This window comes from Myxocyprinus asiaticus, chromosome 8, assembly GCF_019703515.2.
Source record: "Myxocyprinus asiaticus isolate MX2 ecotype Aquarium Trade chromosome 8, UBuf_Myxa_2, whole genome shotgun sequence".
NCBI lineage: Eukaryota > Metazoa > Chordata > Actinopteri > Cypriniformes > Catostomidae > Myxocyprinus > Myxocyprinus asiaticus.
Window position 1 is genome coordinate 4,758,681 of NC_059351.1, and position 26,077 is coordinate 4,784,757.

General features: G+C 38.2%; 1 protein-coding gene across 2 annotated transcripts in view; it reads right to left on the reverse strand.

Annotated features, from left to right (window-relative positions):
* LOC127444497 (testican-3-like) overlaps nt 1-19,306 on the reverse strand; it is a 42,739-nt gene extending 23,433 nt beyond the window's left edge. The window contains exons 1-4 of one of the 2 annotated variants that reach the window (XM_051703872.1): nt 19,189-19,306; nt 18,964-19,080; nt 8,362-8,401; nt 3,463-3,571 (exon numbers count right to left, since the gene is read on the reverse strand). In XM_051703872.1, the coding sequence (XP_051559832.1) occupies nt 3,463-3,571; nt 8,362-8,401; nt 18,964-19,080 (266 nt within the window). In that variant the 5' untranslated portion in view covers nt 19,189-19,306. Of the gene's footprint in view, nt 1-3,462; nt 3,572-8,361; nt 8,402-18,963; nt 19,087-19,188 lie in introns of those variants that run through there. The other variant, XM_051703871.1, reaches the window with a different exon arrangement.
* Between the last annotated feature and the right edge of the window lie 6,771 nt (nt 19,307-26,077).

A 26,077-nucleotide genomic window follows, 5' to 3' on the forward strand; every position in this document is an offset into this window, starting at 1 on the left:
ACAGCATTACTAACTTTCCTAAAAGCTTACAGTATTTAGAATTTTGTCAATTTTGTCTCTATGTCTCATGGGGTTGGATGCTCTGACATTGCAATTCGTGAGTGCCTTCTTCCATACAACGAACACTGCATGACAGTGGCAACGCTTTTATGAAAATGATGTGGTTCATTACATGTCTCAGGGCAGTTCCGAAAAAAAATGTCATGTTTATGTGTTTTGTTCATGTTTTGTGCTCATGTCTTTTATTCTGAAAGTTTATTCCTGTTTCTTTGCCATGTCATGTGATCTGTTCCCTCATGTGATCCTCTCTTGTTCCATGTGTTTTGTTCTCATTGGTTTGTGTTCATGAGTCTTGCTGTCTTGTTATCAGTTCTGTTATGTCATTGGTTCATGTTTCATTGTCTTATTATTAGTTCAGTATTGTGATTGGTTGTCTTGTTTACTTGTTACCCATGTTTGTGTACTTAGCCCTAATGTATGCCATTGTTCAGGGTCAGGTATTGTTAATGTATCGTTGTTTGGTGTAATGTTGTTTAAGCCAAGCCAAGCCAAGCCAAGTCTTATGTTTGTTTTGTGTAACATAGTTAGTCTAGTCTAGTCAAGTTCATGTTTATGTTTTGTTTATGTTTTGGATTCACATTTGTTGGATAGCACTTTGTAAATAAACTGCACTTGGGTTCTTCACATCATCATCAAATTTGTCTGCCTGTCATTGCCAGCAATGTTACAGTGGTGCTAAAAGTGAGTGAAATGTTCTCCCAAGCAGATGAGGATTTTAAGGTTAATGTTCTATCAACATTTAAATCAACAAAACCAACCTCCCTACCCTAAACCTTAAACCTAAACATAACCGATAGTGTCATGAAGAGCAAATCTGAAACAACCATGTAATTTTGTGGTGCTTCTATTACACTTTTGGCTTACACGTCGACTTGCATGCTCTTCAGGACTTGTACCCCGGTGTGCTTTACATCACAAGTGCAAAACTCTATCAGCTGAGCTACCGCACAATTTGATCACACTCAAACAAGCTTGTAAATATAGTTGATTATGTAATGCAAATGTTAAAATGACTCAGGCGCTATAGTTAAGGTGTTATATGTCATAAAATAGTATTGTGTGAGGAACAGAGTGAAAAGCAAGTGTTTATTAACTGATAATCTGCCATTTTACTCATGATGTGAGTGAAAGGGGATAAAAGTCATTGTTGTTTTACTGCCTCTAGTGTTCATTCCACCAGGAAATTGATGTACTTGTTACGTACAACAGGCCACATAAAAATAAATTGGCAAAAATGTAGTTATTGTAACATGATTCTTTGACCAGTTTGCAAATGCCACGGGGGGAGAAATATGTCAGTTGTCGGAGACAGTTAAAAGGCGACTTAAACCAAACGAATTTAACAACATCCTCTCTCATGCAATCTCCTCTCTTGAATTCAATCTAGCTAGGAAAAAGTACAATTTTATGTGGATACTTTTTTACTTTCACTCAAGTATGCTTTTGGCTAGATACTTTGACTTTTAACTGAGTAAACTTTTAACTCAGTATCCATAGTTTCACTTAAGTATAATTTCTGAGTACTTTTTACACCCCTGCACACACACACACACACGCGCACGCACGCACACACACACACGCGCACGCACCCACACACGCGCACGCATGCAGGCACACACACACAGAACTTCCCCAAATTCCCAGATGCTGTCCAGTTAGTATCATAAGTTGACTGAAGTACATAAAACAACTCTAGTTACAGCTTTAATTAAGCTTTTTTTTTTTTCAGTTAACATCAAACATGCTCAAGCAAAAGTACCATGTAACATCAATATTAATAAATATAAAAAACTGCTACAACCAGCCCAGAACCAGTGAAAATGATAACTTACATATTCTGACAAAAATCACTTACAGTAGTGACCAAAAATATTGGCAGGCATGCATTTTTTTTCAAGTTATGCAATTGCAAAAATGCAATTCTGACCAGAACATGTTGAAATTAATACATCTTTTCTTTAAAAATCCACACACTTGGGGTCTGGGTAGCTCAGCGAGTATTGACGCTGACTACCACCCCTGGAGTCGTGCGTTCGAATCCAGGGCATGCTGAGTGACTCCAGCCAGGTCTCCTAAGCAACCAAATTGGCCCGGTTGCTAGGGAGGCTAGAGTCACATGGGGTAACCTCCTCGTGGTCGCTATAATGTGTGGTTCTCGCTCTCAATGGGGCATGTGGTGAGTTGTGCTTGAATGCGCTCAACAAGCCACATGATAAGATGTGCGGATTGACGTCTCAGATGCAGGGCAACTGAGATTTGTCCTCCGCCACCCAGATTGAGGCAAGTCACTACGCCACCACGAGGACTTAGAGCACATTGGGAATTGGGCATTCCAAATTGGGGAGAAAATCCACAAACTGTTTTTATTTCTTGTTAAAAAAAAAAATACAGTCTTTCCTTAATAACCGCTAATGACATTATTTTTTGTCCATTCTTTTTTTTCCTAACTGTTCCAATTCTCTAAGGTTTGAAGAGTGCCTTCTTCTAAGTGCTGTTTTCAGATCTTTCAGTTGGACTCAACGACTCAATGCTTTCCATTCTAGCCCAGTAGTATAGTCCAACTATTCCTGGGTGCTTTGTATAATGTTTAGGAACATTGTCCTACTGGAAGACCTTTGATAGATACACCCCAAAAATGTGTATCAATATGTCAAACGTGTATGGCTTTCTCTCCTATGGGAAATACAAAAGATGCTTTAATGGATATCACAGCCCATCTTTTCAATGGCAGTGGATACCTAAACCTTACAGTAAAAAGGACCCACACTATCATAAATGTAGTCCCGGTGTTCATGTTTCATGTCCTCTGAAGGCAACAATAGGTTTTGGTGAGAAACAACCTGAAATTTAAGTCATTTTTCAGTGAAAATCTTGACTGCTGTTCCGCGTTCATGAGCGCTTTGAGAGAACCTTTTTCACAGTGACACGCTTAAACATGCCAGCCACTGTGAACAGTCTTCTCTCTTTGTGCTTACATCAATATTTTAGCTGAAAAACGACATGTGTGATATAATATGTGATATAATAATTATATGTTTTGGGTTGTTTCTCACCAAAACCGTATGCTTTGAAATAGGATGCACACTTTGCAGGGACTGCTTTTATGATAGCTTTGGGTTCTTTTTCAAGCTTTTAAGTTACTTACTGTATCTAGTTGTACTATTTAATGCCATTGTATTGAAAAGATTGGCTTTGATGATAGAAAAGTTTCAGTATAAGAAAGTCATACAGGTTTGGAACAACATGAGGATGAGTAAATTGTGACAGAATTTTCATTTTTGGACGAACTATTCTTTTAAGGGTGCCAATATTTTTGGCCATGACAGTACACTGGTTTTCTGCTGCTTGAGTAATGAACAGGAGTCCAGTAAGTGTGAGTCAGATACAGTGGGGGAAGTTTACCTCATACTGCGTTGACTGATACAGGTGGGTGTTTGGTAATCTTCCGCCACACACACTTTAAGGCGGCCACATTTTATCTTGAGGCATGGATCTTTGGCAGGGTCCAGAGCTGAAACGCATACACACAAATAAACTAAATGTCAGAGACCACTAGTGAAAATCAGTCTTTTATTTCTATTTTCTGTCTTTTTAGAACTTAGTAATATGTGCTCTATGGTATTCTGGTTGACTCTTCTTGTGCTTGGTACAACAATTCTGGGCAAAAAGTCCAGCTAAATCAGAGTCGTTTTACGTATACATCTATCATTTACGTAAACCTTCAGATGAGAAAACAGGTAGCTACAGTAACTGAAATTTACTGTAAAAAAGTAGGCAACCTACAGTGATTCTATTCTACTTCACTGCAGTTTAGATGTCATGTACTTTACTGTGTTGTATAACAATACATGTCCAAAACACTTGTTCTGATCATTTGTGAAAATGAATTTCTACTTTTCTAACCCAAAAGTTATTGTTCTGTACTGTACTGTTTCTACAGAACTGAGGAGAATCTTTCAATGCAGAGTCGTATGTTTTTTTGTGTGCCAAATTTTCCTTTTTATACTTATGGTAATTCATGCTAATTTCTCTGTATTTTGTCAGTGTAGTGTCACTGAATTTTCTTTTTGACAGAGATTTTAATCCAGCATCACTTCACAGTACTGTAAAGTAGGCTTAGGGCTCTATTTTCGCCAGTGTGCAAAGCGCAGCGCTACTACAGCACGCAAGGTCTTATCCAATTTTCGTGAGAGCGCTAATTCTAAGTGCAATTTTCTTGCCAGTGCAAAGAGCAAGTGGGCGTGGGAGTGTTTGTGCACTCTGTGCAAAATGTGGATGTATGTCAATGAAATGGTGCAAAGTGCAATTTGCTATTTTTCTGTGAAATAGGTCATTGCACTAAGACGTTTCAATACTTATCTCAGCGCAAGTTATAAACTTAGTTCCTGCATTTGCAGTTTGGAGACTCTACCAGCAGGTGGTAATAAATTACATGTCCAAACTCTGAAAATACAGCGGGATCACTGTTGTAGCCTCTTTATGAAACAAATATTAAGGAGATTTCTGTTAAAATATCTTTAGGTCATGTTTTTGTTTTTTCAATTATTATTATTATTATTATTATTATTATTATTATATTTACAATTGTATTTATGATCTAATTTGCATTAGTAATTTTCCACCTGTTATCGTAGAGTCATTTTTAAATCACTGCAAAAGGGGCAGGTGAAAGAAGTTGAAGAGGGTAAAATTTCTGGATTTAGGAAGGTCATTATATGTGATTTTTTGACCACTTCTTTATTTTGATTATATTTTCATTTCGTTTGAAGTGTAATATGAATTTAGAAATATGTTTGGTTTAATATTTTCATGTTTCAATACATGAATTAAAAATTTTTTCAATCAAAATCGACCGGTAGAAATGAAGTGTGTGCCGAGACAATCACTGTTAACACTGACCATGGTTTTTGTGTTAGAAAATGATTAATAATACTTTTATTCTCTGTAATTTATTGGAGGATACATCCAAATTCTGACGAGAATCACATTTTAGATGTGTATAAAAGGAGCGTGTCACTGTCATAGAATAATGCCAGACATTCATCAAGAATGCAATTATTGCACAAAAAAAAAACAACATCATTTTCAATTCTTCAAATTTATTGCAAGCAGTCCATTTACATTACCAACTTCTCATGAATGTCTTTTGTTTATATTGCTGGTGCTTGAGGGAATGGAATATATAAAAGGACGCAGATGGTGAAATAACTGGAGAAGAACCTCAGAATTAAATTGCACATGACCCAGCCCCCTTGCACGTTGTACGTGCGATTTCGCCACACCCACTTGTGCCTACACTTAGCGCATGCTTGCACGAAAATACCAAAACTTTGTGGCCATGCCCATTGACTTTGCACCTCTGACTTATGACATAGTGCCGCGCTTAATGCTAGCGCTCTCACTGTAAAATAGGGCCCCTAGTCTCATTTTATATACAGTAGTATTATATACTATAACCACAAAACATATAGAGATTGACCTTTACAATTCTCCCTGGTTAATAGAGGTTTTTACAGCAGTGTGTTGAATTGATCTCACCGATGTGTTGTGAGCAGATGCAATAGTTTATGTCATTAAAAGTCAATGATTACGTTTTTTTGAGTGAAATATTTAATTTTGATGAGGTAGTTTAAGGTTTGTAGAAATTGGTGTGTAGTTTTGAAATTGTGTATATAGTTTTGAGAAAATGGTAAATTGTTTCATGAAATGTGTCTTAGCTATTGAGAAAAACTGTTTTAGTATTTTTTGTTTTTAATTTTTTTATTTCACCCTTTTGCTTTAATTGCAACATAAACCCGAGCTGCCAAACATCTTTGAACAAACCACTTTCCCCCAAAATACACATGAAAGAGAAATACACATGAAACACACATGAAAGAGAAATGTGCTGTATACTGCTGCAGATAGCATGATCTGCCTCATTTCACTGTGTGTGTGTGTCTGTGCGTGTGTACATAAGTGTTTCATTTCTGTTATTGTCTAAAATATTATGAGGCAGTAGCTAATGCTCTGTGATGAAAAAGAAAAGAGAGAGAGAGAAAAAAGAAAGAAATAAACGTCTAATGTCATTAACTCCTTTTATAGTCCTTAGATGCTAACAAACACATACAGTGGAAGAAACAGACTCACAAATACTCTTCCTTTATCTTACCCTTGTCAAAGCATACACTCATACACAGCCACACTTCAAACGCTCTCTGACCTCACATGGTAAGAGCCTTAGTCAAATCCTGCACAGGCTTTAGAGCTTATCCAATCCCAATCTCCTCAGCACCCTTTGAGTCCATTGTCCCTGAGTGTGTGTGTGTGTGTGTGTTTGTGTGTGTGTGTGTGTATGAGTAAATGTGTGATTGATTTGTGCATCATCCTGTTTAAGTGTGATCAGAATACTGTTAACAAATAGCTCTCCTTGCTCTTTTTGAGTCACTCAATGCTATATCAATAGTAATTTGCATAAATATCAAACCTGTAATGATTTTCTCGTAATGAAGGGATTTCGAATGACTTTCCATATGCATAATCTTGCAAGATTTATTGCATAATGAGAGCTCGATGTGAGAGAGTCTCAAGAAGCAGTATTCTCATTTTGTCAGACGGATATAGCGTGTTGATACGGGTATTAGGCCACAGCATGTGACTGTGAATTAGCACAACAACTGAGTTGTCTATGACTTCTGTCTAATTAACATTCGCTCAACACTAATAACCCACAAGACAGCTCAAAATGACTAGATATCGAGATCTCTCCATTTCAAATTACCTCAATAAAATGAATGTAACAAAAAACGTTCAATCATTCAATCACTAAGGCAGATTCTTCTGCCATTTCTACAGTACTACTAATAAAATAGTATGCTTTTTTCCATCTAATCTTCAGTAATTTAGAAGTCATTACAGTTGCGTTGAGTTATGTTGAGATTTCCTAGCTGCTAATTTCTTACTGCCTATATGTGAACACCTCACTCCTCTGGCCTCAAGAGGCACACTAGCGACTGACGCTAGAGGCTGTAGCCTTTAGCCTTCTTGTTAGCGTTCCCACCTCCCATGCCAAGACACTGGTTTGAATTCTGCTTGGAGCGAGTTGAGAAGGACCGGTTACAGTAGTGCCATGACCCGGATGGGAGTGAGGCTTAGGGGGGTGAGTATAACGGGAGCCAGCTGGTACGTGATAGCTGTGCGGTATGTGTAAACCTCACTCCCTTGGCCTCAAGAAGCGCACGAGCAACTGACGCTAGAAGCTGTAGCCTTTAGCCTCCTTGTTAGCGCGCCCACCTCCCATGCCGGCTGACACCAGTTTGGATCCCGAAGCAAGTCGAGCAGGACCAGTTACATAAGCACCAATATGTGATCCTGTAACCTTAACTAACAGCTATCCTATAAGTCTCTCCAAGGATCCAAAGTATGACCTTGTACCAAATGCCACACTCATAACTTGCCATCACCATCCATGTCCACACTTCTGTGATGCTTCCACTATCAGGTAGTAGTCCACTATGAAGTCTGCTTCAAAGGGGCTTTTTTAGCATGTTGCGGCCACAAAAGCACCCTTCTGAATCATAAAACACCTTACGGACACACACAGGGCCATAGCCAGTGGGGTCTACAACAAATCTGAAACTGTATTATTTTAATAGGTAATGGGCCCAGAGCAATATATAGTCAGGGGACCCAGAATTTCTTGTTATGGTCCTGGACACCCTACAGTGACAGCCTCATGGGCTTTAATGGACATGTGCAAGCAAAGGCCACAAGACACACATCAAATGCATCATTTTGGACAGTGCCCAAAATATTATTTCTATTTCTATACTGTTCAAAGGACAAAATAGTTTTGACAAAAATTATTGGACACTTTCTGGTTGTCAAAAAGTGTCCATATACTTTATGGGCCACTGTCACATGGGCTCTGAGGACTTTCGCTATTTCACATAGTGTAGAGAGTGAAAACTCGTATGACTTTATTTCTTCTGTGTAATGTAAAAAATAAAAAAAAAATAAAAAAACTGGACTGGACTGGAGATGTCTCAAAAAGTACAAAAAACCCCAGTAAAAGTATGCTTTATATTTATATTGCATTATATTCCAAGTCTTCTAAACCATTAGAATGGTTTTGTGTGAGGACCATTTCAAATTTTATTCAGCAGCCTCCAAAATATCTCCTTTTCAGAAGAAAGTAAGTCATACAGGTTTGGAACGACATGCGGGTGATTAAAAGATTTTTATGTTTAAAATGTACTTTTATTTTCAACTCTTAACATGTAGAAAACACAATGAAGGTGCATGTTTGGCTGAAGATCTTACCTTGATCAAATGGCTTTCCTGGGTTCCATGTTCCTGGTTCCTAAGAAAAAAGACAGAATCTTGAGTTAATCAACAGCCTGCATTTGTTTTTCTGAACTTTTATGCTGAGATTTAAGTATTACTTGAAATCTAAAAAACAGCACATAAATACAGTAAAGAAACTGGTCCTGGCACTAAGAAAGTACATGTTTTTAAATTGCCTTGCACAATGAATGTAACAAAAACCCATGAACATTGTAATAACACTGCAATTAGTTATTTTAAATGCACACAGCATTATTATTTTGTCATGCAACTACAGTGTTATTAAGGGCACATACTGTAAACTTGGATGAATTTCCCTGCAATCAAATAGAAGATTAAAAAGACTCTGTTCCAATGATATGAAGATGAAAACAAAAACACAACCATACAAACCTCCACCTCCTTATTGTAGAGGAAGCATTGAGGAGAAAAAACAAATCAACATTAAACACAAACATAACACTTCAGCACAATACAACACAAAATGAACCCACGGTCACCTCGTGTTCATAGGTATTTGTACGTAAAGTGTACACTTACAAGTCACTAAGTGCAATAATCAGACACAATCACATAGTGGGACTCTATTTATCAGTAAATGATGGGGAACCATTGTCAGAGAAAGCAAATCTATTCATAAATGAAATTCAGATGGGACTGCTAAAAATCATTAGCATGCTTTGTATTGGTCAACAAGTATAAAAGTCAAACAACGTCAATGAAATGATATCTTTTTCCGAACCACAATGGTTTCGAACAGTCTTAAGAAATCACACAATGAAACCATAATAATGTCAAACGTGTTTTCTACGTCAAATACTGTCATTTCAAACTAGGACTCCCATGAATCAATTTTCTACGAACCTGAAAAGATTCATAAACATTTGTACATCACTAAAGTTGTTCATACTTAAAATTGTTTTTGTTTCAGATGCTGTCAATATGTTGATATTGCACATTTCAGTGTTTCCATTGAGATGGAAAAAAGTGTGCATGCTAGACCCATACTTCAAATACAAATACCTACAAATCCTAATGAGATCATGTTGATCTCACCACAACAAAAAAATCGAATAAACTCATACCTGCACATTAAATAATAAGGAAATTCATATATATCACTTGTCATTGTGCCAGTTAATAATGGACTGTTTGTCCGCCTGTCAGATTCAGTAATTGGTCTGCACTTGCCTTCATGCTTAATTAAGACAGCTACTTACTTTTTAACTACAGTTAAAACCAACCAAGCTACTGTACAGCGTTCCTCCTTCTCACTTGTAAACAGCGCTGCTCTTCCGGCTGTGTCGCACGTGCGTCAGTTCTCGCGTGTTTCAAATGTCAATGCGCTGCAGAACGGAAGCATGATAAAGAGTTAAAGAAAGTACTTAAATATTTATCTTTTTCACACCAAAAGCGATTGTGTTGCTTTAGAAGACATTCATTTAACAGCTGGTGTCGTATGTATGACGTTTATACTGACTGTCTGTGATTTTTGGAGCTTCAAAAGAGAAATCGCCATTCACTTGCATTTTAAAAACCTACTGAGCTAAGATGTTTTTCTTCAAATGTGTTCTAGTGAAGAAAGAAAGTCATACACACCTGGGATATCATGAGGGTGAGGAAATAATGAGAGAATTTTAATTTTTGGGTGAACTATCCCTTTAACATTAAAAACATCTTCATTCTGGGAGAACATTTAACTTGCTTTTAGTGCCCCTCAATGGAAATTTCTCCTCAAAACTGCAACAAAGCATTTAATGAACCATGCCATTTTATTTAGCAAAAATGTTGTGACATAATTTTCATCAGATCAGGCTGCTTTTGGGTGCTGGTCCCCAGTCAACCTGGTCAGAGCTTACCGTGGTTGATATATTTGCGTGGCTATCAGTGGACAAGACTGCTTTACATAATAAAGCTGTCAAATTAATGGGTTAATTCAGTGTGATTAATTATATAAAACAATTATAGGTTTAAAAAATTAATGCAATTAATCATGTCCCTGGACCGTAATATGGAATATTCCTATATCGGAGCAATTCAAGCTTGAAGTACCTCCTGTTTTCAGAAGGGAACAGTAAGCGAAACACCAGCTGTATAAGCAACGCACACCTGAACAGAGAACAAACCACACTCAGGTTTGACACTAGCGACAGATAAGAAGAAGTGAAAGCGTTCTTTTGTTCAAACAAAGCTGGATGGTGCGCTGTTATTTTAAGTTTCAAACTACATTTATCTTGGCACAGTGGCCTAAAACTTCTGCAATTATACAACAGTGAAATGCTCCAAAGTATTTGTCTGATTCAGCTGCACACTGACGCGTCCTCAGACAAGCCCTTATAATAAATCTATTTTGGACAATTGCAAAGTGGATTGCTGTGATCAGGCCAATGATAGGCTGATGCAGTGTTATTATAGTTTTAGATTTTAATTTAATTTTTATTTCTATTTTATATTCAATTTGTCATAACAATTTAGTTTAGATTTCGTTATATTTCACAGTTTGTCTTTTAAGTTTAGTTTTTGTTTTCTTAGTGTTTTGTAGTTTCAGTTTAGTTCGTTTTTATTTTAGTTTTAGTATTTTTTATGGCTGCCAAATCTGAGCGTTTACTGGTCTAATATAATTTCAATTATCAGGGCAGTCTTGTGTTACCTCTATCTGGTGGTATTTTCATATTTATATTTTCACACCTTTCATATCACTTCTGAAGACATGTACTGAAACACTGGAGTCATATGGAGTACTTTTATGCTGCATTTATGTGCTTTTTGGAGTTTAAACATTTTGGCACCCATTCACATGCATTGCATGAACCTACAGAGCTGAAATATTCTTCTAAAAATTATAATACAGTATGTGTTCTGCAGAACATACGTCATACACATCTGGGATGGCTTGAGGGTGAGTAAATGATGAGAGAATTTTCATTTTTAGGTGAACTATCCCTTTATTGGCTGAATTATGCAAATCAGGTAATGATCAGGGCTTCATAATGATCGGTTTCTCCAAAGAGCACCCCCCCCCCCCCCCCCCCCCACGCCCTCCACCAAATTAACATCTTGGAGTTTGTCGAACAGTCAACTTTGCCTTGCTCAATAGGGTACCTAAAGACAACATATTTTAAGGCACGACTTTCAATGACATATTTTTTTTTCAATGAAATTGCTCAATTGGGACTTTAAGACATTTAAGACTTTAAAAACATTACTATTAAACAATGATTTTCTGTAAAACTGCTTTGAAACAGTGTATATTGTTAAAAGCGATGAACACTGCTGGAACGTGCTGGATCCCAAAAATGGAATCCAGCATCTAATTTTTATTTGGGATCCCCCATGTCACATGCCTTTGAAAGAAATGTATGCTATGAGCTATAAATACGTTTTGGGGGAAATCAGCTATAGTAATTGTAATAATCATATAACTTGTAAACAACTTCCAATATCCAGCAAAATGTAAAACAAAAGCAGGGATGTTGTTGTTTGTCAAAATAAGCTGTCTGTTAACACTGCAAGAGTGGCACACGTTAGAGCTTGCACGGCAGACAAGAGGTCTTTGTTGATTTAGCTTGTCACGTCGTTCGCTTGCAGTGATGATTACCCCCTGCCGCCCAAAGAAAAAAAAAACGTACTTGCTAGATTTGTCACATGTATTTGATCCGGGACCCCAAGACATGCCCCAAAAGTTAGAGATGAACGCAGTTTGCATGCCACAATTCCTCATCTTGCGGGTCGGTTGAGTACTCGGTTGTGAAGGATGCAGCAGACTCACCCCATTCACCCCATTCACTTCCATTGTAAGTGCCTCACTGTAACCTCAATTTTTGTACTTTTATTAGATTTTTTTGTGGTAATCAACATTTTGCCACAAGTGCTGTCAATTGAGCTTAACTTGTATTGAACCCACAACATTCCTTTAAATACTCATAGCGCAGTGCTATTACTGAGTGTTTAGCGGCTGTTTAAACTGGATTGCAGGTGACTAGTGTATAAATCAAACTGTTTAAATTTTTTTTTTTTGCTAAAATAGCCCACTGCAAGCAAAAGTGTAAAGCTCGGTTTGTTTCATGATTAGTATCAGCTGATGTGTTTGATTCAGTGGAGGGAGAGTAAACGTGTATTAGCATCAAGTCTGCCTGTGTTTGTGTGTCCTTGTGGATTGTCCTAAGGGCTATTTTCATAAACACAGTACATTTTCTGCTCTCTGTCTGTCTCTCCATTAGCTCAAGTCCTGAAACGGACTGCCAAACTCCATTCCATTAAGAGGACAAAGAAAAGAGGGTGAATGATAGAACAGAGCAACAGACATGGAGACAAAAACACAATGACGAAAGAGAGAGAGCGAGAGAGAGAGAGAGAGAATATACTATACACAGTGTAGGGCATGGATGTGGTATTATCAGTTCATTTACATTCTAACTTTAATAATCTCTCAATATAATAATGGACTTTATGAAAGCAAAGGAGATATCAGAGTGGTCACAGTGTGAGAGACAACTCCAAATGGATTAACTATAATATTAGCTAGAATGACGCTCACATGCTTAAATAGCCGACACACTCATTGACACGCATTACTGTAATATGGGTAAATCACATTTTCATTCTCAGTATGTCCCAGAAATGTTGGTAATATCTATATGGATAAGATCTTATAGTGATTTCCCACAGGGACATTTTCCCAACAGTCCCACACATAAATACATATACTGTATGCAGTATAGGCTATTTATATACACAATGTAGAAGCAAACCAAGGGCGATTCTAAGATTTCCTGAATATTTCTTGCTTTTAGTGTGAGAGATCGCAATATCAGATCTGGCTTGACTTTTTTTTTTATGCATGCACAAATGCATCTGTTTGTCAGCAGATTTATTTGCACTTTATTTTGTGATTTCACTGTAATGGAAATTGGGCAGATAAGCGATACAGAGGTGCAGAGAGCGTCTGAGAGCTGTGTGCGGGGGCGGTACCTCTTGTGTTTCTCAAAATGTGTAGTGAAGGGGTCCTCCAGGCCCAGGATTGAGAAACATATCTGAAAACAAGCTTCTTAACAACTAGTAAGGGCAGGATTCAGAATGAAATAACATAACAAAGCTAACTGCAGATGCTGTCTTCACATAATAACAGAATTTTGGGGGCTGAGATGAAAGAAAAAAACAGAATTCAGGGTCTAGAATTGCCTATGCTGGGACAACATGATCACACGGGAAGTCGACATCAGAATGGTTCAGTACCCTGCCAAGTTATTGGTGAGCGGCATCTCCCGCAAGACATTTTTTGTATCAATTCAAATGTGTTTAACTTATTCTGTGGCACTACTGATAGCATGTTGTACGAGCAGTTTCAGAACGAAGTGTTCTGGTCCTGTGGAAACCAGGAAGTCATAACGTTCATCTAATCAATGATGAGCTTGATTCGGAGGTTACGTTTTCCGTCTAAGATTGCATTTTTACTCCACTGATTGTTAGGTTTAGGGTTGGGGTTTACGCTAGGAAGTATGGTTAATAAAATATACATTCCTGTTCATGGTATTACATTAATTACAACTAAAAGCAATGTGCTTTGCAACTTGCTTTTGCCGTCAAAAAGCATTGTCTGTAGACATTTCACCCGTAAACTGGATCTCACATGTGCCCATACATTCAATAATACTTCCAGCTTCAGCCACTGGGGGCAGTGCTTCAATTCTCAATAACAGACCAATTTTAGCTGAAGAACTTTCGACCTACTGTCGCCGAATTCACAGTGAGATCAGTCTGGCTGGGAACACACACTGCAACTGTTAACAGAGATGTCTCTCAGTTGGCCCTAAGTGAATGTTTTTTCTTTTTCAACTGCAGTGATGACAGCTCATCTGTTTCAGTCCAAAAACTCAGACCACACATTTTTATAGTCTGCAGATATAGACCATTTCAAGTCTGTAAACAATTACAAAGGAATTAGAACGCAACTATTCCTGAAGCACATCCAGTATCATTAACGGATCCTTTAAATAAGGCTCTGAGTTAACATGTTTTCCTCAAATGGCATCAAATGTTTACCTGAAGTGACTTAGTTGGACATGTTGTTTACTGAACACCATTGCGAGACAGGCGATGAAACTGTATCGTAGTTTAGATGCTCACAATTATTTCCTCAGCAGAGAGATCGGGAATATTGGATTGCTCCTTTTATAATCAATGAAGCTGTCTGTGTGACCTGCGGACAAGGTAAGGATTTCTTTTTTGTGTTCCTACTTTCTAAGTTGTTTAGGATAAAAGTGTCTGCTAAATGACTAAATGTAACAGAAAATTACTTGTGCAGCTTCATTCATTATAATGGGAACAATCTATAGTCACTTTTAGAGCTATACTTATCAAACTTACAGTTAGTGTGCATAAATGTCGTTCACCTACCAGAGATAAGACGTATACTATAGTTGTTCGTACTGCACATATCCAGCCATCTCGCTTCAGTGAAGCAGTTCCTGCATCCATCTGTCATTGCTTTTTCAGAGATCTAAGCATTTTAATTTCCATTATTTCCAGGCATCCAAGGAGCATCCGGCCACCAAACAACATGGTCCATATTTTAATAATTACATTTTTTGACAATCTTGTTAATGTTAGTAATGATAATCGTGTTGAGGTCACTATGAATGAAGCGCCTCCCACTGTTGTTTTGAATGATGGTGCGTTCAGAAGTGACAATCCCTAAGCACTATTCTCTTCGAAGACTTTACCATCCACTGTGAGAACTTTGAAAGTCTAAAAGGTGTGGTGCTCAAAAATAAGGGCCATTTGAAACTCACTTTTAAAGTCATTTTTATTCAAAATGATGTTTAAAGCGATATTACAGCATGACTATCATGATTGTTTGACTATCAAAGTGCCCTTCGAATGGTGATTTATCCTGTTTGGACCTCGATAAATCACCATCCAAAGGGCACTTTGAAGGAAATGGTTAAGGAACAAAAAGACTTCACTTTCTTAAACCATCTTGAAATGGTCTATAGGAGAACCTTACCATGAGTTATGTAAATTACCGGTAATCCATCATTATTATCACAACTGCTTAATTGATGTGCTCTATTTAAAAAATAAATAAATAATTTTATCATTATAATAATCACTTTAAAATCCGAGACTGACAAAAATTATTTTTTTGATTGTATTTTTTGGGGACAATGGCACTTTAGTGTGTCATCTTGAAGTGTTACAGTGGTCTTTTCTGTCACTGTGGTGGCTCTACTCCCAAATCTGACGTTTACACAGGAATAGACTCCCTAACACTGTTCGAGATGCAGACACACTCAATTTAAGTCTAGACTAAAAACTCATCTATTTAGCCAGGCATACACCTAATTTATCCTTCAACTCACAATTAGGTTGCTTAGTTAGGTCTGCCGGAACTAGAAACATTGATCATGATCTATAACTCTGCAATAAACTGAATGGCATCTATGCTAATATTATTCTATTTGCATCCCTCTCTCAACCTCGGGACTCCTATCCTGAGGTCACCAGAACCGGCCAGATCCAGCTTCCATTCCTGCTTCGTGCTGGACTCCACTGCTACGTGTCTCTGAGTGTTGACGACAAAATGCAGCCAGTGCCAGCCAAACATCACTTCAGTCTATTACGATGGACTTCAGAGGATGAACTGATGCCAACTCCAACCATAAGACATGGGATACTTCATATGCCATTGCCTGAGCCTTGGATTTAGGATAGACCTCACCAAATTACCGGCCGGTTGAACTGCGATGCTTCTCACTGATCTCTGCCTGCATCACCTCGGACTAATGATGGACTACACTCTTATAATGGAATACACAGACTATCAATTCATTGCCAACAAAACCCTTCATCAGCCAACTAACAAGGACAATGCATCTATGTGAACTTCTGCAGTTAATCCAGGATGAACTTTAAAGAGATTAGTCATTAATCTTACAGTTCATACAAAATCTTTGTTTAAAAACTGACGCTTAACACTAACTTAGTTTAATAATTTTAAACCATGACTTGCACTGTACATAATTATGTAATACTGGCATTGTATTCATGATGTTAGCCAGAGAGGAACTGGCCCCCACAGTGATTCTGGTTTCTCTCAAAGTTATTTTTCTCCATTAACCAACATCTTATGGAGTTTTGTGTTCCTTGCCACAGTCGCCTTCAGCTTGCTCGCTGGTTTTCTAAATACAATTATTATTTAAGTACTTATTTTTAAACACAATTCACAATCGTATTTTATCAAACTACACAATGATGACTCTAAGACATTACAGATATTACAGTTTCATTTTTTGTTATTGCATTATTTCCTGTAAAGCTGTTTTGAAACGATGTGTGTTGTGAAAGGCGTTATACAAATAAAAATGACTTGACTTGACTTACACCAAAGTCATACACATGACAGGTAGTGGCTCTGTCTCGCTAACAATGTAACCAGTAGAGTCTCATCAAAGCTTCTTACAAAGCCAAGTCATTGACTTGTGTAGAAATTCTACAGATTTTTTTTACTGTCTCTTCTGCTTGCATTAGCCTGACATTGATAGAGTGTTAAAGATGTCACTACAGCACAGCTGCCAGAGAAGTCAGGACAGGAGTGTGTGAGAAGATGTTTGACACTGCAAGGGGATCACTGATATCCATTTTCAGCCTGTCAATCTCACAAAGCCATACATACACACGCTTAACCAAACAAAAGCTTAACATGCCTAGCTTTCCATACATACACAGTGCTGTCTCAGAGTCTTTCAGTAATTGATTTGCCGTTAGGGCCAGTTGATTAAGAAGAAAAAAATCTCTCGGCCAGCCAAGATTGCTGAACAACTCATCTGCATAAATCACTTTTACTGACGGCCTTAAGTGTCACATGGACAGGGGCGGGGCCAGAAGGGTGGCACGGGGTGGCAGCTGCCACCCTAAAAATGAGCTTAGCCACCCCAACTCTATCCCTGCTCGCATCCTGGAGACGGTGCGCAATGGCTTAACCCGCATGGTACATAACAACGTTCCACCTTTCCGCCTCAGTAGACAAATTCACAAGGCCATAGCTAATGGGGTGAAAAGTGGTAATGATCCTAGGGGCCCAATGGTCCAGGGGGGCCCACAGCAAATTTGAAACTGAATTATTTTAATAGGTAAGCCCAGAGCAAGAAATATTCATAGGGCCCAGAATTCCGTACTACGGCCCTGCAAATCCCACCCACCCCCACCCCTTTGCCACCCCTGACAAAAAATCCTGGACACGCCTCTGCAAACGGAGAGTTTAAATAATCTTTGATGTGCCTTTAGCGGGGAAGCTAGAAATAGACAGAGAGAAGCAGAGTGAGAGAGAAGAGCCGTATGTGTGTGCGGACTAAATACTCTTGATATTAAAATGCATGTGTATTGAATGTCATTGGTGTTATTGATTCTACAAGCTTAACCATTTTTTTTTAGTTTTTACAGACATGTCAATAAACACATTTGAAATGAATATTTGGCGGAAATGAGAGAGGGTGTGAGACAAAATGTGGCTCAAGGAATCAGGCAGTGAAACTAATCTGCAGTTGCCTGCATTGAAGACCTTGGCCACCCATGTGACTGTCTTAACAACAGTCCTTACATAAACAACTACCACAAATAGACACTCAAGAGGAAGTTGAGGTCCTCTGGTCCAGATGATGTCATTACACTTAGTGTTCGCTTTCAATTAACATAATTTTAAAGACCTCCTCGTTATGTAACTCAACATATCTTGATAAGTTTGTGTGGAGACTGTTAGGCCTACTACTATTTTACAATTCAAAGAAACACTTGCACGTGTATCAGGCCTTGCACTAGGATTGCCACTTTCTGTTTGCCAGTTCATGCTTTTTGTTATGTAGGCTGCATTTCAACACCAAGTTTCCTTTGATAACTTTGTGCTTTCATACAGTAATCTAATAAATATGTTTCAAAAAAAGCAGTTTGATCAGTAAATACTGCTAGAGCCATGACTTACTGAGGTCAAAGATAATACATGTCACCACGGGGATTAGACTGTATTTTTGTCTGCACACATATATGCGGACACGCGTCAAGCATTTCCACTATCCGCAGGGGAAAAGAGCAATATTTACGCGCGTCGATTTTAAGATACCTAACATTTCTGATCTGTGTGCATCCCCCATGCCAAGTGCTCAGCCTGATTGACCAAAATCTCAATATAGTTCATACCAGGTCTTTCGGTCTTAGTGTTGCATTTGACCGTGGATGTTTAAAATAATACCCAAAGGCTACTGGTGCGCTCCGCCACTTAGCGCATGAATGACGCACTGAGTGTAATTGATTTGTGACCGTGCTGCGTAAAAATCTGATTTAATACAAAACAGAGATTTGTATTAAAATACATATTTATGCAATGCGTAATTGAGGCTTTATAGAGGCCACGCTCATACAACACATGCAAAACAACGAAATCAACTGAATTAGCTGCCTACCTAGACAGCATCGATTCAAACGCGCCTATGATTACCAAAAAATGCTGTCTAGATAGGCAGCTCACTCAGTTTGAGAAAATCAGCCCCTACTATAAAGCAGATGAGCCGTTATCAAGCCACTCACATCTCTGAATTTGTCCCATCTCCCGGTCAACCATTTGTCGTCCAGAAAATTGCCGTTATCGTTACGGGCAGAAGCTCCGGCGATCAGTAGCGCGCACACACCGATCAGCACAAGCATCTGCATCGAAAGAGAGAGAAATCAACACTCTCACACACTACACAGTGGTAAAGACACCGACAGAAAATACACGTAGAATAACAGTTACAATAACCCGTTATGCGTCACCTTCAAGAGGAGAATGCACGCGCTGTCATTGACTGAAGATGTCCGTGCCCGAGACTCAACTGATCTTCTTCACCAACAGCTCGCGCTCGCTCTCTCTCTCTCTCTCTCTCTCTCTCTCTCTCTCTCTCTCTCTCTCTCTCTCTCTCTCTCTCTCTCGCGTATGCTAGTCAAGGCAGACGTGGGCGAGCGCTCTCTTCCCCCTTGCTGCGATCTTCTCCTATTTTGCTTTGCAAAAACGAATCTTTATACTCATTATTATTATTATTATTATTATTATTATTATTATTATTATTATCATTATTATTATAGGCTATTTAGTGGCAGGTACCCATTGTGACAAATTGATGAAAAGTAAAAAGATGCCAAATGTACTATAGCCTACAAAAAATAACAAACTATTGTTTTGGACAAAAATATATTGTAATGAATCAATTATATAAAATGAAAACATTTAAAACACACGTGACAAACTTGCCCAAACCTGACAGAATTTTTTTTTTCTTGAGCTGAGAAACATTTTGGTTGAAAATCTACCATTGTAATATAGGTGGTCCATTTTTATTGTGTTCGCTTATTTACATTTACATTTATGAATTTGGCAGCTTTTGTCCAAAGCGACTTACAGTGCTTTCAGATCGACATGTTATCAGTTTGAGTGTTTCCTGGGAATCAACCCCATGATCTTGCTGTTGCTAGCACAATGCTCCAGTTCCCTGTTTACCTTTACCCAAGAGGTTTGTCAAAAACATGATGATACTGGAATTTTAGTTGGGATGATAGAATTCTATCTAGTTTTGAACTAGGTGTTTGAAATCAAGATACAAAACCACTGCTAAAGAAAAGAAGTATATGTGCAATCTGACTTTGAACTCATAACCTTATTGTTAATGAGATGTAACCCCTGTGTCAACTTCCCCATGTGACAACTATTGCTGGTCTCCCCTGTATGTACCCCTACCCATCCAACCAAACACACATGATGCAAGATACCTTTTAATACCCAAGCTGCACTTACTTTTCCTTCAAAATCTGAAGAAATGTCACAATTTTCCAAATTAACAGAGTGTATGTATGATATCAAAGAGTGGATGGCTAGGAAATTCCTTCTACTCAATTCCGATAAAAGAGAGCAAAAACCGGCGCTAAAATATAATCTGACTCTTGATGGATGTACTGTAAAGTCAACTTGTACAGCAAAGTTATATTTGTTAGCAATCTTACCTTTGAAAAAACAAATTTCCAATATTTGTAGAACTGCATTCTTCCACCTCAGAAATACTGCTAAGTTACAACACATGCTACCTGTTTCTGATACCGAGAAACTAATTCATGCGTTCATGATCTCAAGACTAGATTATTATAATGCATTACTTGGTGGATGTCCTGCAGGTTTAATAAATATACTTCAGATGTTTCAAAAGGCAGCAGCGAGAGTGCTAACTAGAACCAAGAAATATGATCATATCAGCCCCATTTTATTGGTGGTATATTGGCTACCTGTTAAATATCATATCGTATTCATTTTAAAATTCTGTTAATTACTTACAAAGCTTTGAATGGTCTAGCTTCAAAGTACTTAAGTGACCTTCTATCGCACTATAATCCTTCAGGTTCACTATGATCGCAAAACTCCAGCCTGTTAACAATACAGAGAATATCAAAATCCACTAAAGGAGGGAGATCATTTTCATATTTGGCTCCTAAACTATGGAATAGTCTTCCTAGCAGTGTTCGGAACTCAGACACAGTCTCTCAGTTTAAGTCTAGACTAAAGACTGATCTATTTGGCCAGGCATACACCTAATTTATCCCTCAATTCATAGTTATGCTGCTTTAGTTAGGTCTGCCGGAACCTTTAACCCTGCTTTAAAGTGAAAGGCATCTATGCTCATTTTATTCTCTCTCTTTCACTGTCTAAACCTCGGAATTATATACCAAGGTTACCAGAGCCTGCCAGATCCATCTCCGGTCCTGCCTGATGTCTGACTCTGAGTCCGTGTCGCTGAGTGATGATGACCAACTGCAGCATGTGCCAGCCAGACTTCACTTCAGCCTACTAAGACAGACTTCACAGAGGATGAATTGATGCAAACTCAAAGACATGGGATTCTTCATGAGCCACTGTCCGAAGCATGGGTTCAGGATGGAGTTCACCAAAATTACCTCCCATAAGCTTCCAGCTGGACTGCGATGCTCCTCACTGAATGATACCTATATCAACTTGGTCAAAGGGACAACATTCTCTTTATATATATATATATATATATATATATATATATATATATATATATATATATATATATATATAAAGAACTACATAGAAAATGAATTAACCACTAACAAAAGCCTTCTTCACCCAAAATCAAAGGACAATGCATCTATATGTATTTCCTCAGTTAATTCGGGATGACTTCAAGGACGTTAACACTAAAACGTATAGTTCATACAAAATTATTTTGTTTAATCATTGACCCACAACACTAACTTAGTTTTCTAATTTTAACCACTAATGTTTCTAAACATAAACAACTAATAATAGCATTATATTCATTCATTTTCTGTTATAGCATAATTTCATGTACAGCTGCTTTGAAACAACGGCTGTTGTGAAAAGCGCTATATAAATCAATTTGACTTGACTTCAAGAAAATGTATTTATCCTCCATAAGACACATACAGGATACTCTTTTTAAGTGATGGATGCTCACAGTCTAAAGTCGGCAAGTCCTGTAAGTCTCCCTCCAAGCCACCAGAGGGAGTATTCACCTTCTTAGACTCAGCTACACTAATCAATGGTGCTTCTCATTTCTGAAGTTGTGCATGCTTGTTTCCTTGCCATGCTTCCTTTCCTCGCTTCCTAGCTCCTCCCTTTTAGAAAACATGGAAAGGATGCAAGGAAAGGAAACGAGGATTTTGGAATTGAAGCAAGGCTGGTTTGTAAATTGGAATGTCCTGCTTACTCCAAATTACTTCAAAGCACCTTCTCTGCACAGGTGCATTACATTGGAGCGCTTGCCGTTGTGTTGTGGAAACTTGCAGAGTTGGGGTACTCGAGTTCGGACTCGGACCAAGTCACAAGTCCAATTTTAATGAACTTGTACTTGTCACGGACTCAGATGCATTTTTACTCGGACTTGACTCGGACTCGAGCCTTTGGGACTCTAATGATGCAATGTACAATATAAATAAAAATAACGAAACAGAAATAAATGGACACTCTGTCTGCAAGCAGGTGTAGCACCCCCCTGATGTCGTAGACATAGCTAGAGTTTGTTTCACCATGTTGAGCAATCACACCTGCAGAGCAGCACACTCAGTCAACCAGTACGCTTGAACTATGGAGACTGCTGCTCGATTACCGAGGTGGCTGGCACAACGAACACATAAAGACAGGTATGTAGCCAATGTACTAGAAACTGCAAGGCAGTTTCGCACAGCACGGGACCTGACGGCTGGTCAAATCACCCACGGCGTTTGTGCAGCCAAGACGTTGCTCGCATCGCGGTTTCGTCGTGATTATGAACTTCACTGTGTCAAGTCACCCATATCATGTCTCTCACAGTTTACTAAAACAAAATAAAACATATCAAAACAAAAATTCAGAAAATATTATTAATATTGGGCTATTAAATCTTTTTAGGTGTAATGTATCCACACATGTATGCATCTGCAGTCTCAGGGCCGTTTCTAGGCATAGGCGAATTAGGCGGTCACCTAGGGCACCACCCGCTGGGAGGGCGCCAAAAGAGGAGGCCTCTGCCATACCAGCCCCCACCCCTAGGGCACCAGAATGGTCTGAAATTATACTGTGTAGTCTCTTGTGGTCCACGCAGTGTTGTCAAATTTAACTGGTCCTTGATGAATTAACTGAAACTTTTTTATTGCTAAAGCAGACTGCAACACTGAAAAACAGATAAACAGCACCTATTTATTGTTTTCTATTTTAAAAGCATTGACAAGCTGCTTAAAATATGTTCTTTTACAGTTTTTTTCCACAATAAAATGCTCAATGAAATATGAAGTTATTTTGGGCAGCGAAATGTTTTGTTTATAATTTAATTATAGATTGGGTGACCTGAGGTCCGGTTTATTACACAGGACAGTCCCGGTTTTTGATAGTACAAGCACTTAAAGGAATATTCCGGGTTCAATACAAGTTAAGCTCAATCGGCAGCATTTGTGGCAGAATTGATTACCACAAAAATAAATTTTGACTCGTCCCTCCTTTTCTTTAAAAAAAAGCAAAAATATGTGTTACAGTGAGGCACTTAAAATGGAAGTGAATATAAGAGATAAAAGATTATATATTTTATGTAGTACTGCCCTTCAAAAGCTTCATTACACAAAATGTACAGTAATTTACACAAATCATCCGGTTCAAAAGTTTGCATCCCCTTGGTTCTTAGTTCTTGTGTTGCCTTCTTCAGCATCAATGAATGTTTGCACCTTTTGTAATAGTTGTGTATGTGTCCATCAATTGTCCTAAGTGTCAAAAGCTGGATGTCTATATCATTTAACCACTGTTGGAAAGATCTCAAATGTGCAGAAGATGCTGGGAAACCAAAGAATGTACAGCATTTTTCTTAAGAAAAGTGGGCAGCTTCACAGCTCTGGACAAAGCAGGGACTCATGAACAATTATTACACAAACAGTCATTTATCGTAGAGAAATCAACACACCATATTAAAGGGTTTGCTCTCGTGCCAGTAGCTCTAAAGCTCACATGCAGTCTGTCTCATGAACGCACACAGGAGACCAACGGTCAGTCAAGAGTTTCACTTAATAATACATCAGATTTCGGTTTGTTTCTCACCAAACCTTATCGTATTCCTTCAGAACAAGTCATGAGTCGCATACAATAATTTTTTAGACTTCTGAATTATATTTTTGCGTCCTTTTGAAGCTTGAAGAAGTGGTCACCATAAACTGCCATTGTGTGACATCACTGAGCACAATTTTTTTTAACTTCACAATTTCTCCCTTTATGTTAAGAATAAGAAAGAAAATCATATGGAGTTATAACAACACAGCGGTGAGTAAACAATGACTGAATTTTCATTTTTGGGTGAACTTATCCTTTTAGAACCAAGGGAATGTAAACTTTAGAACAGGATCATTTGTTTAAATTCAGTTACTGTTTTGTCTTGTGGAATATATGAGAGTATCTGTTGTCAAATAGCTTCTTCAAGGTACAGTAGTACTAAATACATTTCTATGATACCTTTAAACAATAACACACGGACACATCAGGGTTCTAGGTGCACAAGCAGTGCGTAGAACTGCCCCACGTTTTCCGCAAATTAACAGTCATGTCTGTGTTAAATGGCCCTAATATTAGCAGTGGGCTTTACCAGTGTTTTCGGATGTAGCATTTGCAGTCAAATCGTGAGATGTAACTTCTCAGCAAGTGCTAATTACTAATGTGTTGACTCATTATTTTCCCAAACCAGTCGGCAGATAGAGACAAAAAAGAAATCTCACTATATATTATTTCTTTAGATAGGGATCCTTTTAGATTAAAGTAATCTAAATGGAAAGGACAAATTGAAAATGAAGTAGAAATAAAAAACGAAATTAAAATTCGGAACAATAATGACTAACGCAGCTTTCACTTTCTTTAGTCTATGTTTGAGTGGAGGGGAAATGCAACAAAGAATTGAAATGTCAACAGAACGCAATAAGAATTGTGTTGAAGGACAGTTTTGTCTTCATACACCTAAAGCATATGCTTTCATTCTGAAACAACTTTGAAGTTTGTTCAGCAGGAAACTAATCATAAAATATAGAGGTGTTTTTGTTACATTTATATTGATAATTGTGTTTTCTTTGCTTTGAAAGTTAAAATAAGCTTAAAATATTGATGTTGAGTTTACAGTTACAATTTGAATTCAGATTCATGAACAGATTCATTCGGACTCGGCCTGTTATGGACTCAGACACGATTGTTTAAAGACTCGGACTTGACTCGGACTCGACTAAGGTGGACTCGAACCCAACACTAGAAACCTGATTAACTGATAATTTCATAATAAAACCTATTCAAGATGCACTGTTAATGTATCTTTAACAGTGGTTTATTTAAGCTGCAAATGAAACATGAAAATTGCTGTGTCAGATGTGAAAGGGGAAATAATTTATGCATGCTTCAGGTGCTTCGACCAAAAAGCCTTCCGCATAGGATGCTCCTGTGCTTCCTTGCTTAAGCATCCTTAGGAAGCTTCCTCTGTCCTTGATCCTCACCTCCTCATGGTGCAATTAGAGAACTGATACATCCTTCATGATGGAGGACTTTGATCGGTTTCTGGGTCACGGGCATGAGCAGGGTGGAGCGAGGAAACGAGGATGCACAATTTAAGAAATTAGAAGCACCCCATGTCTCACCTGTTTCCTGTGTGCAAGTCTAAATAGAGTTATTGTTGAATTACACCTTTGTGCAAGTCTTGCCAGTTGCTGTCTGGATTTGAAGGGGTTAATAGGGATGCATTGTGTGCCGAAAGCTAATTAAAAATGGCTGTTAAATATGTCCCCTCTCCATGCTCCAGGCTACTTCTTGCAGGACTTCTGAATTCCCAACTTGCAACTGAGTGATCTGTTCTAATGTCAAGTTAATCACCAACCTTCCACCATTTAATGGCTACCTAGATATATAATATGAATATATTGATAGATGTTCCCAATATATTTCAAGTTTTAGCCTTAGGTCATACATAAGTCAGCGAAAGCTACAGAGTGTGCTCAATCTGAGTGCTTAAAGGCACATTTCTGTGCCTTAATTAAACTCTGTTGTCAGAACTTGAGGTGAGTTTATCTGGCTTGTGAAAAATGAATAAGTAATGGTGGACAGGGAAAGAACTGCAGCATCCAAGAAATTAGATGAGTCTGGGGAACA